Below are 19,150 nucleotides of genomic sequence, written 5' to 3'. Positions count from 1 at the left end.
AGGGGGAGAGGGAGGGAGACAGACATCAATTACTAAGAATCTTACTTGCCCAAGATTTTGCCAATGAGAAGGTGATCAAGAGATGGAGAAAGGAGAGAGGGAGGGAAAGGGAAGTAAAAGGAAGTTGTACAGGGACCCACACTCTCACACAAAATTTAAAAATTAAAAAAAACCCAGATACCTTAACACTATGTGGGGAGGTGCTAAATACTTCAGTACAATTCAGTACTCCTAATTAAAAGTAATTTTCTATTAGACTTTAAGGAAAGTTTAAGTAATAGGTAATAATTTTTTTAAGGTTAGGGTACTGCTTCCGTAGCTTGTCTTCTGAGAGAACGGGTGCTATATAATTCATCTTCCAATTATTATTTTTTAGTTGCATTTTAAAACTTTGTTTTGAGACAGGGTCTTGGCAATGTAGTCCAGGCTGGCCTCAAACTGAAGTAATGGTGTAGGCCAGGATGGCTCAGAACTCTCTGCAACCCTCCTGCCTCAGCCTTCTGAGTGCCGGGATTACAAATGTGCATCAACATGCCTGGCTTAAAAATTTTTTTTTATTTTACATCAATACATATCTTTTGTCTACATAAAAATTTTCCTAAATGTAAAGCACTAATAATACTCTAATTTTTCCAAGAAATTTCCCTTAAAAAACAGGAAGCCACCCCCCATAGTAAACAAATTTAAAACAGCAAGGGCAAATTAGTTCAGAAAGCGTTAGTCATGAGTTTGTAAGGGGAGCAATTCATATTCTTCTAAAACAGACTATAAGTCAGACCAAATCATACCCAAACTCTTACAAAAATGCATGCTTGTATGAATCTCATGGGAGTAGGGGGACCGAGACTCAAACCCGAGGGTGCTCTACCACTAAGCTACATCCTCAACCCTTTTTATTTTGAGACAGGGTCTCACTAAATTACCAGGCTGGCCTCCAACTCATAACCCTCCTGCCTCAGCCTCCAGAAGACCTGGGATTACAGGCAGGAGACACCATTCCAGGCTTCATAGAAATCATTGCAATTCCTTATTTTACATGCACCTATTAACAGGAAATTAGACTGTCTAGAAAACTAAGGTAAAAATACATTAAGATAAGTACGCCCAGAAATTCAAAAGCAAATAAAAGGTTAAGTAAGGAAACAGAATTCTCCGAAAAAGTTATCAGTAAAGAGGGAAGGTTAAAATAGGCCAAAGTACCTTGTTCTGGGCACAACTCAAATGAGATTGCGTCAGAAACAAAGAATAGGGACCATCTGGTTTCTCTCAAAAATATGCATAAGGGGAAATATCCAAGATACTACACTCAAACAATTACGTAAGTAGCTTATAAAGAATCAATAGAATCAATATTGCCTGTGGTTTCAGAATAAGAGTTTGTTTATTCAAATGAGGGCCTTTCATTGTTATTAACAGGGCCTTTTGTTAAATGCATAGCAATTAGCTCTGGGAACAAAAGAAAGAAGGTAAGCAAAATGTCCTACTTTGCTGGACTCAGCAAACAGGCTGATGTACTAACAGTCCCTCATGATGACAACAGCTCTCAATTGAACCAATAAACCATTAAACTGTAAAGAGAATAACCAACACAGGCATATTTACCTTTTCATTTAAAAAAAAAAAAGTTTACAAGGACTCTCAGGGGACTATTTTGAAAGGTATGTTTTATGTTCCCTTGAGTTGCTTCATTTCTCTAGATGACTTAAGGAAACAGAATGCAGGAGGGGTCAAGGCTCTTTTGTAGGGGTTAAAAAGATTAACATTTCAATACTCATACTTCCCTCCTGATTGCTTGGTTTAGTGGAATTTATTCTATTTTATCACTACTACTAACTCCTGGCTATGGAGCAAATCAAGGGACCTCTGATGAATGGTACTTTACTGAGCAAATAAAATGGTAAGAAGGAAATTGTTAAAAAAAAAAAAAAAAAAAAAGATATTCAATATCACCCTAGTACCTTAAGGCTACCTGTAATGTCAGATTCTGAAACTCTCGTGAAACTTGGTTTAGAAAACGAAGTCCCTAGAAGGTTACTCTAATTTATAAAATTTAATGTTTAAAGGGATGCTGGAGCGCTGTAACCCAACTTCATTTTCCTTTCTAAAACAAGGTTAAGGCCCTGGTCGGGTCCACATCAAAACTCCAACCTCCTGACTCCAAACCCCCGCTTCCCCCCAAGTATACAAATTTGCTGTTCCTTTCCTCTCTCCTTCAAGGGTGGCCCAGGAATATTTAAGGTTAAATTAGCTATAAATACCAGCTTCAGAATTCCCCCTACTTCCCTGATTTAATTTAGATCTCTTAAGAGTTAAATCTTTCCAGAAAAGTGTTTTTCTCCTGATGTTTACATCGGTTGGAATTCAAAGCTAAATATAATCTTATTTTTACATTAATTAGAAGAGCTTATCTGGATATTAGCCTTTGATGATCAGAAAAGGTAAATGAGCAAATGAATGATAAAAGAAGACAATGGAGGGATACTTTTAAAATTTAAGAACCAGCCAAAAAGCTAAACATGTGTATAGCTATTATTCTGACTGAAACTTCCTTCACATTTGTTTCCTTCCCAGCTAGCAGATGTGAAAAGTGACCTCTTCTCCATTTACAAACCTACCCAGAAGTCACGTGATGGGGTTTTTGCGTCAAACTGTCAGTTATGATAACAGACACAATAAGAATGGCCCAAGTGTTGATGGCCTGCTTCCTGACTTTATTGAGAAGTTTGTTGATAGTCCACTTGTGTCCCATTAATCGCCTGCCTCTAACAAATGACTACCTTGTACCAAGCTCTAGCTTTGCCATTTGCCAGGGCAAATCCTAAAGGGATTCCAACTCATACCTCTGTTTAAAAAAAGAAATCCTACAGATTTCTTTAAAAGGCAATTTCGCATAATGAAAAATTTCAGTGTAATTAAGAGCACTTTCAAATTCAAGCTTTAAATTATATGAGGAAAAGTGTCAAAAATATTTGAGCAAAACCTAGCCTAGTAATTGCACGTGAAATAACAGTATTCACAGCCATTCGGGAGACGTAACATGCTGAAGTTCAAGCATCAGTAAAATGTATGCCACTTGGAGGAGTAAGGCAAGGACCGGAATCGGTCAGGCCGCTCTTCAGAAGCTCTGGTAAAAGGCAGATACATGGTCAAGAGACTGTCATTTTGCGATTGTGAAAACAGGTTGCATTTCTTACAAACTAGAGCTTACTTCAGGGGAGGTAAAAGTGACTTCCCATTTATTCCGCTCCAAATCTGAAATCTATATCAAAAATTAACATGCACTTCAGTGGCTGGATGGTGATCCTTACTTCTAAACAAGAAGTGTCTTAAATGCAAGCTTTTATTTCCTATTTGCAATAGTTCCTATAACCTACTGTATTAATGGGGTAGTAATAAGGATTTATACTTTTAATATGACCTTAATCTCAGCTGTAATAGTGATGAGCAATTCAACTAGAGGCTCTCATATTATCAAACTTTCTATGATGGCCAAAATAAAAGAGGCCTCAAACTGGCAAATCTGTTAAAAGATCGACCACACAAAGAAAGAATGGGTGCTAAGTTACACAAGCTGTTCCACATTACCCATTTACACTAACGTTATTAGGCTGACTATAACATGACTTCTGTGATTCCTAAGCAATATCCAACACTCTGCAAATAGTCCCCATTCTCTCCAGCAGGTAACACCCGGGAAATGTTGTTCCTTCGCTGTTCATGCTGAGGGGTGTGCACTGCAGGTCTGCGAAGGGTGACGCAGGAAGGGAAACGCCTCCCTACGTCTCTGCAGATATAAGTAGGAGAGGTCTTCCAAACTGTGGACATCCGAACCGTTTAGCGGCACTTCTCAGTGGAGGCCAAAAGAGCTCCATCTGCCAAAGCAGAACACGTGGGTTCTTCAAGCCACCACGGCATTCCCAGGAGAAGAGCTAAAGAAGAACGACACGGTAACGGAAGCTCCGATTCTACAACTTCCCCAGGCCAGCAGCAAATGCGTTCACTGAGCCCATCAGTTGCCTCGAAGGCAGTCCAGCTGCAGACCTTCGGCACACTCAAGGTTGTGTTAAGTGAGAGCAGTTGTGAAACCGAGTCCTCCTCAGCTGGCATGAGCTGACTATTATGACTAATCAGAAGGGCTGTTTGTAATGGCAAATTATTTACTGAGCGACGTGGATCTTTTTCAAATAGTCAACATAATTATTTAATGTTAGATTTAATTGAGATGTCATATTTGCAATGATAGGTAAAATTCCAAGGTCAAAAAAACTATTTCAAGGCAGTTGGCAGCCAGCACTAATCAGTAATAACCATTATAAAAAGAAACACATAAATTTATAATTACTAATAACAGTGTGAGTACCATGTTAATGAGTGTAAAACCACATGCTTTTATGGTTTATATTTGTAAATCTGAAGGTATCACTTTTATAGGTACAGTACAGGGTTAATTTTATTATTTTAATATTCTCTATCTCAATTAAACAATGCAAATATACTTGCATGTTAGAAATGAGTATATCGAGGACCAGAGATTTAGCTCAATGGTTCTGGCAGCTGCCTCGAAAGCTCACAAACCTGAGTTCAATCTCCGGTACCAAAAAAAAAAAAAAAGAAATGAGTATACTAAAAGCTCCACTGTCATGTCATTTTGTGAAAAGATTACTTATAAGACAGTAAAAATTATTGAATAATTCAAAATGTATTGCTAATTCTAATTTATGTAAGTTATACTAAAGTTCTTTTATAAAGAAAAAAATAGCACTCAACAATGCACATCAATACTTTTCATAACCTAAGAGGATAAATCTTTATAAAGCAACCACCATGAATGGAAAAATGTACCTGGTGACAATATTTATTCTTAAGGGGTCATGTATATTAAAGGTTATGGGGAATGTTTAAAAGAACTCTCTCAAGCTAAAACCATTGCCTTTCTAATTTTAAATTTCTCCTAGCTAATATAAAATGATTGATTACCTTTATTTCATGTAAGCCTCGATTTTCCTTTTCATTCATCATTGAGTGCTTTAAACCAAATGCATTTAGAACCTGCCGCTAGAAGAGTGGTCTCTTTTAAATCTTTGTAAAGTAATGAAAGGACACAGTAAATCAATCTCATTTCTGCTGTAGGAAAGAATAACCTTTACTGAAGTCATTTAAACTATTTCTGTCTCTGTTTCTAGATAGTAAGCAAAAAACTTCATCTTTCTGAGTCTTTCAAAATCTGAAAGGATAAAAATAACAGGTTTTTAACTGAAGCCTTAGTTTAGTCATATATTTATAAACCTAATATCTGCATTGATGTTTATTTTACACGTGCTTCAAATTTTTAGTTCATCATGAATTTGGCCTAGTGGGCTTCTTCAAATAAAAACTGGCATATACTCATTAAACAGAGGACGAACGATCTACCTTTATAGTATTTAAAATTTTTAAACTATGGAGCATATATGGTTTTTCTCTTCCAAGAATCAATATACATCACGTATTCTATAAAAGCTAACTTCACTGACAACAAAATATGTTCACAGTCTAAGTGGGCTTCACTCACCACTGTCCTCATAAACAACAAGCAGTAATCTTCAATGAAAAAATTTACAGTTCCAGAAGTCACATATATTTTTTTAATTAAAATATGCCTAGCTCTCAACTTGGTTTACTCATATTTTCAGTATGCTCTGCTAATTTTCTTTCTTTCTTTTTAAATATGCAAAGGGAAAAGTAAGTGTTTAATGATTTTTGGGATCATAATTATATGAGGCCCCAACATTAGTCATAAGTGATTAAAAAAATTAAAGATGTTATAGATTAGAGCAGGTAGAGAGAAAAACTGCTTCTAAACGTATGGAACTGGTTACAACATTCTAAGTATGTTTGGGGCTAATGACTTAAATAATAGAGGTATGTTTCAATGAATTAAAAATTAACTAGAAATTAGGAATGTATCATAAAAAATAATGCAAATCCCATGACAAAAATATTTTTGAAATTATGTGCAATGATTTTAAAAGAACAAGTTTCTAAGCCTATAAATCCTGTATATGTTTAAAAAACACAACGAACACACACATTTGTCAAACACAACCATATTATAGTAATTATAACACATTTCATATTACAGCAATTTTAGAGGTGAAAAAAAGCAACATTCCAGAGAATTATGTTGAAAAGGCAATGGTTGGCAAAACCACTAATTATTATTTGGTATTTTCATAACTGTATACAGATGTTTTCAGTTAGTTCTCACTCTTTTGTTTTGTTTTGCTTTGCTTTTTTTAAACCTGGCAAAACGTCAAGTAGCCTGAATAAGCTATCATCTTCATGATTTTCTCTGAACTCTGCATGTGGTGACCTTTAATATACACAGCCTACCACCTTGGTAGGCCAACAGGAGGGACCCAAGAATGCCACGGTAGCACAGCTAAGACAGGCCCCGTGAGTGTGAAGGAGGTGGACCAGCCCGGAATAAAAGAGTGGGCAGAACCGTGTGCAGGCTTGCACCATGCACAGAAAGTCACACGTGTGTGCGGGGAGGACTTCTAAGTGAAGAGTGAGTTAGTTAATGCCATCTCTTTCTTGTTATGGACAATTTTGCCCTATGTAATATTTTATGTACTGTTAATTTCAAACTGTTCTGTTGTCAAGTGTTGAGAGCAGTAAGCATAAGCATATGCATCATAAAATATATTTAAATTCTGAAGTGTTCGGAATTTTTTTTGGTTATGCTATAACTAGAATTGAGGAATTTCTATATTGCTATGGTCCATGCTTTTGACTGTGGCTAATTTGTTTATAAACTACCATTAATCCTGGCTGTATATTTTCACAGTTTGGGTAAACACTTCATTTGCATTAAATTTACAGCATTAATGAGATGTGAAATTTAAAATGCTACTTGAAACATAAATGATGTAAGAAAGCAGAACTGAAAAAAAGTGTTTTATCACATTCCAAATCACTAAAGCAATCTAAACCTATTAAAATAGGAATGATGTGATGCCTGAGATTTTAGCTTCATAACTCATCTTCCTGGACTAAACTACAAAAGTGAGGACCAAAACATCTGGAAAATATGAAATTGCTCAAAAACACAAATGTACTGCTTCTGCTCTAATTGGCTTTTAAATTGGTTTTCAATGCTCGCCTTTGAAAGCTATGTGCTGGTAAGTTCTCAACAGCCGAAGGACTGAGAAAAACACTGGCTGGAGCCCAGGAACGTTTGTCTGTGTTATCAATACATGCTACGCAGGTGGGAGAGACTGGGAGCCGATTTGAGAAACTGTTCAGAGATGAGAAACAAAGAGTAAACGAGAAAAAAATTTGGAAAACGAAATGATCAATTTCGGTCTCAGAAGCCCCTTGAGCCCCATTTTGAGTCCAGATCTGAGAGGCGACATGGAGAAAAGCACCAAAGCAAGCGCAGCTACACCATTACACCTGGGGGAAACTTGCCCACCTGTTGCTGATGTAGGAAGGATGGGTCTCTTGGACTTAGTCCCACATATCGACTGGCTTGAGATGTGCCTGAGGCTGTGTAGGCTGATCAAGGAAGAACAAAAACAAAGATAAAAATTTTGAACTATCAGAATGAACACCCTGTCCATGAATAAGAAACCCAGAGAAGTGGGACTGGCAACCGAGAAAGTGTCTGCATTTCTCTTCTCTCTTGTTCCAGTGAATACCAAGTCACAGAGAAGAAATGGCCACTGACTTCAAATCAATGTGTCAATCCCCCTAGAAGATCTACCTCGCACATCCCATCCCATCCTTTGGCATCAGTGCTTTTACTCTTCTGTGTGCCAATCTCAGTCCTGCAGGGCACCGTGGACCGGTGACACAGAAGAGTCCTTGTCCTGCTCGTCACTTCTGACTGGATACTTGTGGTCTAACAATGCAATCGTGAATGAGCATCTGTGTTTCTGAATGTAAGCAGGCTGCAAGATTGTTGGGAAAAAAAATGACAGCTTCGAATGACAGGACTTAAGTAGACAGGACTGATGATATGAGATGGAAGTCTTCCTAAAGAGAAAATCCAGTATTACTGTCCTGAAGGAGTCTATTTTTGTGGTACTACATAGAATGAATAAGCTTGGAACTCTACAATGCAAAAATGCCCTCATTTGATAGAAACATTTTTGAAAAAAAATCTTTATTGTCTATAAGTGTAAAATATCAATTTCTGGGGGATGACTGTGAAGTCACTTGAAATACTAGGTCAGTAGGTAGTGACTACATAGGGTACAAGGACTGCTGACACGGTCTGGGTCTCATGGGCGAGTACTTCCTGTACAAGTGGCTTTCGGTATAAAGCGAATTTTCCACAGGATCATTATTCTTCTTCCTAAAGAGTTTTGCTTCTTTTTATAGGAAAAGGATTAATGTATTTTCCTAGCACCAAGCAATTCCAAGCAAAAGAACTCACTTTTTAGCTATGCATCATTGCATTTATAGGTTTGAAGATACACATTTGGAGAATCGGATTAATGAGAAATTCAGGCATGGATTTTAAATGGGTTGGCTTTTAAAAATCAATATATTAATTCTGCCATGTTCATTTAAAGGACAGCAGAATTTGATCATTAAGGAGTTTTTAGGTCCAACTTATAAAAAACAGTGAAGATGCTCACAAGTCATCTTTTCATTATGCCTGAATACAACCCAGTGCAAGGGCAGCCACCAGGAACGCCAGCCCCATTCCACCCGTCCCAGGCTCCAGAATCCAACACCTGGGCTTTGACCTGAAGAACGTCACCCTTAGAGAGCACCAAGTTTGTGCTGCTCTTTCTTTTCAACTACGAAAGGAGGCTTCCTTGGCCTCTGAGTTCTAACTTTACTATCAACTCAATGACCAATTTCTCATTCTCACTGGTGCTTAAGGAGCTGGTGCTGTGAGTCTGTTTATAGCGAAGAAGAACTACTCACTATATTTATATATGAGTAGAGAATGGACCGATGCAGCCATCTCTATACAATCAACATACTCCTTTTGAATATTTTGTAATTTTACTAGTCAAACCAGATCCCTTTGAGCAACCTGTGAGTATAAAAACAATTCATTAACAAACAGGCTGAAGGTACTCCTGTGAATAAACTGTGACTACGTGGGTCTGATCCTGCCCTGAATCTTAAATATCAAGGTCACCATGCTAGCAGGCAGCAAACATTTCTAGAACTTATTTTGATCACTTAACTACAACAGTCTTCCAATTACTTTTTAAAATCTTATTTTCTGTGCTTTCGTGTATTTGCTTGCTCAAAGACGCCATGATCGTCACTTTGTGAATTTGTTATTGTTTCAGTGACTCTCATGTATGCAGCAAACTGTTAAAAGAAGTTTTGGTTTTCTCTGACCAGATCTTATGTACCTATGCATTCAGGAAAACATCTGCTACTGTTGTGAGCTTCTGCCGGAAAACCAATTCCTAAGTGTTAATGATTACTGATGGCTATCACAAGCCTCTCTTGATTTAGTAGTTTAAAGGGGCTGAAAATCTTGAGAAAAAATGCTGAATATTCACTGTACAGTTAAAGTACTGTCTGTTTTTCTTGCAGAGCTTCTTCCTAGTTCTTAACTCATCAAAAAAGAGTAAGTCAGTGGTGCCCTGATCATGCAATTTCACATGGGAATTTCCAGAGCATAATGATTTCCTTGCTCTACGAAATTTTTTAAAAAGGGTTGAAATTAAGACGTGTGTATAACTGTGGATGTGCATGCTAAATTCCTCCAGATGAGAACTTATCTATCTCCCTTGCCATTCTTTATATGGTTCCAGTTCTATGATGCTCGTAGTTTGGGTGAAGCTAACCGAAAATGTATTCCTTGCCCATTTCTGACTATTCTATATGAAAAAGCAAAGTAATTGTTTGGCTTATTAGTATGTGCTGTGAACACACTAGCTAAATCTCTGATGTGTAAAATGTTATGGCCATGCTAATAAGCATAGGGTCTGATGTACCATGATAGGCAAAATAATCAGAAAGTTTAAAGGAAAAGGTGCAGATAATGAAAGTGCAGGTACCTTCCGTGTGCCCAGTGCTAAGCTCTGAAATGTTCTCACTTGCACCCGACATTGTGTGGCTGTTTCTAGCAATGACATAACCTACAGTAAGGTAACATGCAACTATCTTAGAGGCCAGTTCAGTCTGTCCAGTGGAGGGCCGGAGTTCTATGGGAATGTTCCAATAACAGTTATGTAATCTCTCTTTTGATGATATAAAACCTTGTATGCTACAGGATGTTATTCAGTGCAATTTCAATGTATACCTTGAACGAGCAGGCATGAGTTATTATTTTTGTTATAGCAGTTTCCTCAAACAAATATGCTTCTCCCTTTTCAAATAGGATGCACTGACAGGAATTTGATAAGAGAGAGCATGTTACAGCAAGGCCACATACACGCCTGCTAGCTCCACTTAAATGAGAAATCTCCATCGGGTAGGTAGCTGGAAAAGCTGCCACATTTCCCTTCCACCTTGGACCAGACAGCCAATGGTCCTCGGATGGACATTTCTCATTTCCTACCCAGATACTTACTGGTCGCTGTAGGTGAAGCTGCCTCACCTTCAGTGGATGTAGTGATGGGCTTAGTATCTGTCATGCTCAGGGTCACAGGTCGCACTGCACTGGGATGGGGAGAGGGTGCCAAGACAGGAGTGAAATGGCCAGGCACTTTCCCTACCACTTGACCACTGCTGTTAGGCTACAAAACAAAAACAGAATGCCAGGTGAAGCAACCCAGAAGGCGGTCGTCGTGCTCAACAACTCCACGCAGCACACGCGGCCGCATCGACCCTGCGTACCTCGTGGCACCGCCGCACAGACCTGGTCCAGTCTGGGGTGATGGCCAACCGATGGTCAGTAGTAACAGAAAGCAACAGTGTTCGGGGGGGAGGTTCTCACCTACAAGAGCACTTTGTGTAGATTGCTTAGTGTTTAAAACACCCCCAGTGCACCACGAAGACTTGATCCCTTCATTCAATAGGCCGGAGAACTTGAGCAAGGATTCAAGTGCCCAGCTCAAAATAAAATGGGCCTCCTTCCTGAGCTGTCTACAGACACCACCTGACCCTTCCTCACTTCCCACTCTTCATTTTCTACACAGAGTGAGTGTGGCTTTCCTCCTAAATGATGAAATTACTGACACAAGAGACCCAAGCATGTATAGAAGAAACACATCCAACTCCATAGTTCCCATCATTAATAGTCAGGGCCGACTGGCCTGCATATAAAAACTCCAGCTTTCTCTTACACGCACAGGTGTCTCAGGCACACACACAAGGCAATTTAGACTCTACGGCCTCCACTCCATTGTGGATGCTTTACTAATACGGCAGACAGAATGAGATTCAAAGCATCGAAACTTTCAGATGCACAAGATGATAAAATAAACTGAGGTGAACTAGAGGACAACTAAATGTACATTGCTTTCTGAGTAATTCTTTCATTGTTGTGCATGGAGAATGATACAAAAACATTTATTGTTGACATTTGTGGGAATTAACTGAGAAAATTCCCTGGGCTTTGGCAGAAAAGATATTTTTATCTGAGTTTTAGCCCCTTGGTGGAAAAATAGTGTCTTTAGCTAGGAGATAAAATCCTAAGGGTGCACTGAAGAGACATCGGAATGCATTCCTCTAGACAGAGAATGCTATTTTTGATGATATTGATGTTGCAATTCTCTACTGCCCAGTGTTCATAACTATTTGCTAGGAGTTCCTTCTCCACAAATACATTGTCTTTACAATCTCAACTATTAAAGATAAAGAAAGCATGAAGCAGAATATATATCTAAATATCTGTACATAAATTACACATATACATTTCTTGAGGAAAAAAAAGATAAAGAGCTAGAGACATTTAAACAATGTGACCAAGTCTTTGGTTGGATTCCTTGGAGCCCATGTGCTTTATTTTACAAAGAAAATGGGCTTCTTGAATATCCTGACTATTCATCATGGGTAATTTTAAATATTTAACTTATGTCAGGAATACTGACCAGAGTTTTTCTCTATGGAAACCTATGGGAGAGTTATATCTTTAAACCAATTTCATTCAAAATATTCCATTGAATAGCAAGGCTGTCTCACTATAATTGGTGCCGCAGTAATGCAATTAATCCCCAAATTGCTGTGGGGAGGAAAAGGCATCTCAGTTGCCTAACAATCAAAATCAGTGCGGTGCTGAAGGAGGTTGGGAAGGAGCAGTTGACTGCAGTTGAATGGTCATCAAGTACTCATTTTTTTCCATTTATAGTGCAGAAAAGGTGAATATCAAGAGTTCTATTTTGAAATGCAGACTAATTGGTTCTGAGTTGGAGTAAAACATGAAAGTTGATACAATGTTCCTAAACCAACACATCTACAGTTTACTATAAAGACCTATTTTCATTTCAAGGGGAAATAATTGTTTATTTCCAAAGCAAATCACCAAACTCCAGTTATTTGAACTTTGCAAAATGACTGCTCTGTACATCTTACTGGGTAAAAAGTCTTATTTGATCACTGGTGGTGCATTCAGTATTAAAAGTGTTTCTGTGTAGGGTTCAGCAAAACGGTTGATAGTACTAACCCAGGAGGGGAACAGAATGGCCTGAGTTGAAGGAAATGCCACCACTGAATACGGTGTTACCCTGCCAGTGCACAAGCTCTGTCTCCTAGAGTTGACCCAACAGGAACTGAGAGATGATTCTTCCATTTACAAGTAACACAGGGGCAAAGAAAGAATTCCCAAACCAACACAGAAAACTTTCCTGAAACGCATTACCAAAAGACCAGGACAGTAATATCCCTTAGTTTTCTACTAGTGTAAACAGGTGGAGCTAAGCTAAATCCTCTTATCTTTTAAGTCTGCTAATAGATGGACTTTTATACTGTACATATGAAAAGGAGGGTTTTATCTGAAGATGAAGCTAAACAGCATCAGGAAAGGATTATCCTCCTTAGTACAATGCTCTTATTATACAAAATCCTGAGAGGATTTTTTTTGTGTGTGTGCATATCTTTTAATTGAGGTGAGAGTAAGATGTTTCTCTTAGAAACTGGATCTTCACCTTGAAAATGTAAGGAAATCCTGAGAATATATAAACATAAGGAAAACAATATAGGCAGATTATCACCTAATATGCCCTCTTATAAAGAAATTGAAATATACGTAAAACAAGCACTGAATAATTAAAGAAATGCGTAACACTAAGGGCCTGATTTTAATTTGCATAATTTTTCCCCTAACAGTGCCTAATTAAGACATCAGTTTAAAAAAAAAATCCAATGGAACTCTAAGATTTTCCACACTGAATTAACGTTAAGGACTTTTAATGGATGTCTTAATTAGACTTTGTTATTCATGGAAATTCTACACAAATTAAAATCAGACCTTGTGTGCACTGTTCCCAGCTGAGTCTAGCAAATGCTCTATAGAACGAAGAGTTGTGAATCCATGCTCTGCCAGCAGTTTCAAGGCTAAACTGGTCTATCAAGAGCCTATTTCCTCACTTAGTTGTCATTAGCAGCGCAGTCGTTACACTATGTGTACATCTTAAGTACAAAAAGTAAGTTTAACTTTAGAATTCCATGTCTAGTATATTAGTTAGCGGAGCTAAAAATAAAGGTAAAACGTAACTTAAAGGGTGCTAAATTCAGCTGTTATTCAAAAAGGACCATTTTCTCTGATTCAAAATAAATATTTAGCAAGGATTATTTCGCTTCACTTTAACAAATTAAGACCAGAAGGGTTTTTTTTCTGACCTACCTTTGTTAATTAGGTATGGCATCTATATAGTATTCACTCTACTTTTAGTAACTCAACAGAAGCGATGTTCGCTGTTGTGACCCGCCCCCCGACACCAGCACTAAAACTTTAATAAGAAGTGGACAAGAGTCTTGCAGGCAAAGCAGCAAAGCCAAGAGATCAAAATCCCATCGCAGAGTCTGGATGTTCTAACTCCAGTAGACCCAGCACTGGCATAAGACTGTCTACCTGAAGGTGGGAAAGCCTTTCGTACCGAATCCCTAAGCGACCTCCCTATGGGATAAACCACATGTCTAGGGAATGAGAAATACACATGAATCACCAAGCTTATACAATCACTCCATAAAACCACTGCACAATGTTTTTCAAAAAGAAGACGCTGTTAGTGATGTCACTCATTATTAAATGTTAAGTCCTGCCTCTGCAGAGAATATTCAAGCAGTTACCAAACACTGAAAATGTTTACATTATCAGAGCTAATTTTAATACCTAATAACTGGCCTATAAATACAACCATTAAGTTCTTTTGTGTGTGTTTATCACGTACCTCGCTCCTGCCCAAAATAATCATTTTGTCCCTGTGTCAAACCAGGTATTGCAGAGGTGTGAATTCCAGCTCAGAACTTTTTTGGCAATGAACTTTCTGCATAAACTTTCCCTTCAGTCAGTGAAAATTCAAAAACATTAAACCAAAAGCATCTTCACAAATGTGCTCCTTTGGGACAATACACTTCCTACCTGTCATTCATCCGCCTTTAAATAAAAACTTACTGAATCACCAAGAAACTTCCCAGGAATGGACTGCAAGGCTGGATGTCCTGCCGGACAGACGGGCTGGCTGCCCGCCACGTCTCGGGGTCACACCTGTCCCATCTCCCGTAAACACCAATCTGGTTGGCTCTGTGTTTTACCTGGCTGGTTTGCGGACTGGATGGGTCATAGGAAGGTACATAGTTCTTCAGAGTATCCTGAGGATTCAGGTGGGGAGGGTATCTGATTGTTGGATGAGAAAAGTAGCTCGATGGGGCTGGAGGAAGGATCGCTTGTGTTGGAAATGGCAGCGGAGAGGGCGGAGGTGGAGTTCGAGTTGAGATGACTGTGGAACCGGAAAAGGAAAGGTCAACTTGTCAGCTGATTTTTCTCATCACCTCTTTCCAGCTCTAACGGATGCTGTGAAGCCGTACAATCTGTAGCTCTTTTGTTTTTCCCATGATTTAGCCAACCTCTACAAGTGAATTATCCCCTCACTGCTGTTCTCAGTGCCTCCCTGCTAAAATCAGAGACACAAAGCATCCCTCGGAGGGATGCTCTCGCTTTCCAGATCCATGACCGAAAAAAGAAGTGCAGCTTCTACAGGTCAGGCCAATACTGCCTAAAACACTTCTCTGGGTAAACTTATTTCCCATCAAACAAGCTCTTTGATTACAAGGTTTCTGTCCTCTTAAGTCCAGACCGAGTATCAGCATGAATGAGAGGGCAGGAGACCCACATGTTTTCTACTAAGATTTAAAACAGACGTGTAATCTAATTTCCATAAATCACTTCCCTATACATCCTAACCAGCAGCTGTTTACAGGAGAAGCCGACAATTAATATACAAAGCTTTTACTTTATGAATAATTACCTGGTCATTGGAAAAATATTTCTGAACACTGAGACATGGGACCTGGGAATTCTTTACCCATGATGTTCCTTTCAAAACTATTTATCCTACAACTATTTTTCTTTCTACTCTGTCTTTGACTATAGGTAGCTTCAAAGACACTAAGGTAAGACTATGAATAAAATTCACAGAAACCTAAACTTTAACTTTCTTATAAGTGAGTAGATTGTTATTCACAAATCATACTTTTATACTAATTTCTAGAGGGAACAACTACCTAAAACATATGCAATGTGAATAATGTTTAAGTTTAATGTAGTTTTTCAACATTAGTAGGATTAGAATTACTTAGGTTTAGAAACATAATTTTTAAGTTTGAAAGATGGAGAACTAATATACTTATGTGATTATTATCTCTAGAAGATTGAGGGAAATAAGTACAAATTATAAGAACTAATATATGCAAGAGTAAAAATTAAATGTCAGTTTCTTTTTAATATTTCAATCCAAATCAAAGAAAATTACAATGATGTTTAATGTTTTATGAAACAATTTATCAAACCTTATGAAAAAATAATTTTTCCATGACCTGTAAATGAAAATTATATGGGATGACTATCTTCAACTTTACAGTGATGTGGGAAAGGAACTCAGAAGGTTTTTAAGGGATGCTGATTATCTTGCATAAGGAAAATTTTTAGGATACACAGAAAATCACATATTGGCCTGTGTACAGCAGAGAAATCATAATTATAATTCTGCAGTCTCAACTGCATTTCCAGGATGCAGCTTCTTAGAATCCTCCGGATTGTCTTAGAATATAGATTCCTGGGCCTAATCACAGCCATACTGGACAAGGAACAGCAGGAGTTAGGCTCCAGAATGTGTCTAAGTCAGGATCCATGCAGCATCTCCACAGACTGCAGTGCGTACGTCCTCTACAAGTGCCTTGCCGAGAATAACTGCACACTTCTTAAGGCAAAACTTCTTATCCGGAAGTATTTTATTTAAATATGTCCACTCAGAAGTATATGCTAAGGAAACGTGAACAATTCAGTAAAATTTCTCAAAATCTTCTCTCAATTTAACTATGGTCTTTGCTCACATCTGTGCACAAATCCTTGGGATTTTTTTTTTTCTTTGTTGGGTTCTTGGGATTTGGGGACCAAATTGTCCTTAGTAGCTCTGAAAGAAATCTCTTTTCAACTGAATTGATTCAAATCCACTGCTCATATCTGAGGGAAAACTGACACTCTGCTTACATGGGTTGTAGCCAGCCTCATACAAATGGTAGAATTACATACTTCAAATGGCAAGTAAAAATGACTATCTCATCAATAATCATTCTAGTCCTTTAAAAAGGAAAAAAAATACAAGATCCAAATGCTTGCCTCATTTTGAAAGAGTACATACATACATAAATATATATTTCTGGCCTATGGTATTGTGAAGGCCTCCTCATTATCTTCCTTCCTCCGGTCCTGCTCCTTCCAATATATCTCTTATAGTTCTATTCCACATGAATGACTTTCTTCCAAAATATCACTGGAGTTGTAGAACTTCACTGCTCAAAATCTTTAATGGTTTCCCAGTGTCTCATGGGAGATTCCCAGCAACATCACAAGCACACGTGGCTCTCACATGGGGCCTGAGAACCCGGGCAGGGACTATTTCTTTGTCCACCTTATGAAATCTGTGCACCCTTGGATATACAGTGATTCTTGCTGCACTGATCTTTCTGGCACTGATACAAGTTGTTGCCTGAAATTCTTTTCCTTCTGGTGAACTCACCCTTCACACTTAGCTCAGAACACTTTTTGTTATAGGCATACAATCCTCCTCCAAGTATCCGGGCCTGCTCCAATAAGAATGGGAGCCAGTTATGTGGCTCGCTGGCTCCCTACTACATCAAGTGCTCTCTAAGGGCAGAAACTGTCTTTCTTAGCTAAGGTAGTCACCATAGGCCCCGTGTGTCAGACACTTAACAGACGTTTGATGAAAGATCAAGGGGGAATATTTATTCTAGGTCTCTTACCATATAAAGATATAATGTTTATTTTTTTTCAAATGTAAGAAGTATAAACTTTTAATCGAGTTTCATAGTACATGGACAATAGGAATTCTAATTCAATTTTGGCCAAATATGTAAGGTTGTAAATCTATGAAACAGTTACTGATTTTTTTTCACTTATCTCAGTAGTACAAACAATAAATGTAAAAATTCTTGTTCCACATTATTTTGCATATTCCTCTCTGAATTTTATAATTTCCTTAATTTTAATGATAAAGATCATGCATATTTTTTCCAATATAGCAAGAGTAAATATCAACACACAAACAAACTAAACCTAAGGATTTTATTTTGTCAGGTACTGCGTCCTATTAGCACAGATTTATAAATTGGATTCAATTAATTTGAAAGAAAATGAATAGCTTAATCATAAATTTTAAGAGTATCATTATAAATTTAATACATATATAAATTTATATATAAAACTTTCAGTCCATTCCTCTCTAGGACTTAGAATAATAGGTAGAAAGTAGACAATATTGATTACTAATTGAATATAATGTTTTAACTTATGAAAGACTTATGGTTAATAGCTGGCTAAAATGTAAAATATTTTCTCAGTTAGATTAAGATACTAGATGTAAATCAAGTGAACTTCCCCAAAAGATTTGTGCACATAAAACAGCTGTCATAGAAAAGTACTTCCTTTTATTTCTGATTAATTTCAGTCCCAAATAACTAAGTACTGAGTTATGTCTAGAAAATACCATTAAAAGAAATAGTGTCTGTGTATGCTAACGCCTTTGGAAAAACTCTAAACTAAGCAATACACTCGAAAGTTTGCCTTTCTCTAAGAATAAAGAATTCGGACCAATCCTGAAATTAGTCATGATAATTATGCATCCTTTTTTTCCCTTGAATATAATCTTTTCAATCAGATTATTCAACTAAGTTTTTTATTATAATTGTTCCAGTAAAAGGGATTTAAAAATGCATGTACAAATATTATTAAAGTACACAACTTGGAAAACACTCCGTCATAAATGCCATAAACCATTCTTATCAGGTCGTCACCCTCCCCCTGCGCTGACAGGAAAGGTCACCGCTGCTCACCACTGTGCGCGACTCCGGCGATTCCGGGATGGTGGTGCTGGGGGAAAGTGCTGAGTCTCGGGGAAGAATCCTGGGGAGACGTGGAGCTGAACAATGGTTTTTCAGGCTTCTTCATAGTCGTTGGAGAAGACATGTCTGCAAAGGAGAGGGGGACACGTGTCAAGCGGCACGACCTTCTTCGGTTCGAGGGTCACGTCAGGGAATAGCGCCTCATTTCCCAACACTTTCGGGTTTTCCGTTTGGGCTCTTTTCCAAAATCTATACCGAGGGTCAAAGACCTAACTATATTAGAGGTGTAAAAAATGTCTGCCAGAAACATTCAACACTGAAACTAACCAAAATATTCGTTAAAATTATCATCAGAATTATTCCTATGACTTAAGGAATTTTCAAGTTCTGAAAATCCAGAGCAATTTTCTGTGCCCCTCGGTTCACGTAAGGTTTTATCTCATCATTTCATATTTGATTTAGGTGATTCTTGGGCAGTCTTCTGACCTGCTGACTACACTGTGAAAACAAATGGAGGGCAACCTGCAGACATGAGGAGCACAGCCTCTGAGTGTGCTGGTAAACGTAGGAGGGATTTAACTGCTTTGATGGAAGGCTCACTCACTTGCTCTGCGCAAAAAAAAAAAAAAAAAAAAAAAAAAAAAAAAAAAAAAAAAAAAAAAAAAAA

The 19,150-nt window shown here is 37.9% G+C and overlaps 1 protein-coding gene across 7 annotated transcripts in view; it reads right to left on the bottom strand.

Annotated features, from left to right (window-relative positions):
• Nfib (nuclear factor I B) overlaps window positions 1-19,150 on the bottom strand; it is a 208,836-nt gene that overhangs the window by 16,481 nt on the left and 173,205 nt on the right. For 3 of the 7 annotated variants that reach the window (XM_010630968.2, XM_033757672.1, XM_033757668.1), the window contains 4 exons: window positions 18,475-18,609; window positions 14,659-14,843; window positions 10,535-10,700; window positions 7,457-7,539 (listed from right to left, as the gene is read on the bottom strand). In XM_010630968.2, coding sequence (XP_010629270.1) covers window positions 7,457-7,539; window positions 10,535-10,700; window positions 14,659-14,843; window positions 18,475-18,609 — 569 coding nt within the window. The remainder of the gene's footprint in view (window positions 1-7,456; window positions 7,540-10,534; window positions 10,701-14,658; window positions 14,844-18,474; window positions 18,610-19,150) is intronic. The other 4 variants (XM_033757670.1, XM_033757671.1, XM_033757667.1 and 1 more) reach the window with 3 other exon arrangements.

The sequence above is a fragment of the Fukomys damarensis genome, unplaced genomic scaffold, assembly GCF_012274545.1.
Source record: "Fukomys damarensis isolate Sample0158 unplaced genomic scaffold, DMR_v1.0_HiC HiC_scaffold_31, whole genome shotgun sequence".
Lineage (NCBI taxonomy): Eukaryota > Metazoa > Chordata > Mammalia > Rodentia > Bathyergidae > Fukomys > Fukomys damarensis.
Note: the sequence above shows the minus strand (reverse complement) of the source record. Positions and strands in the feature narration are given on the sequence as shown.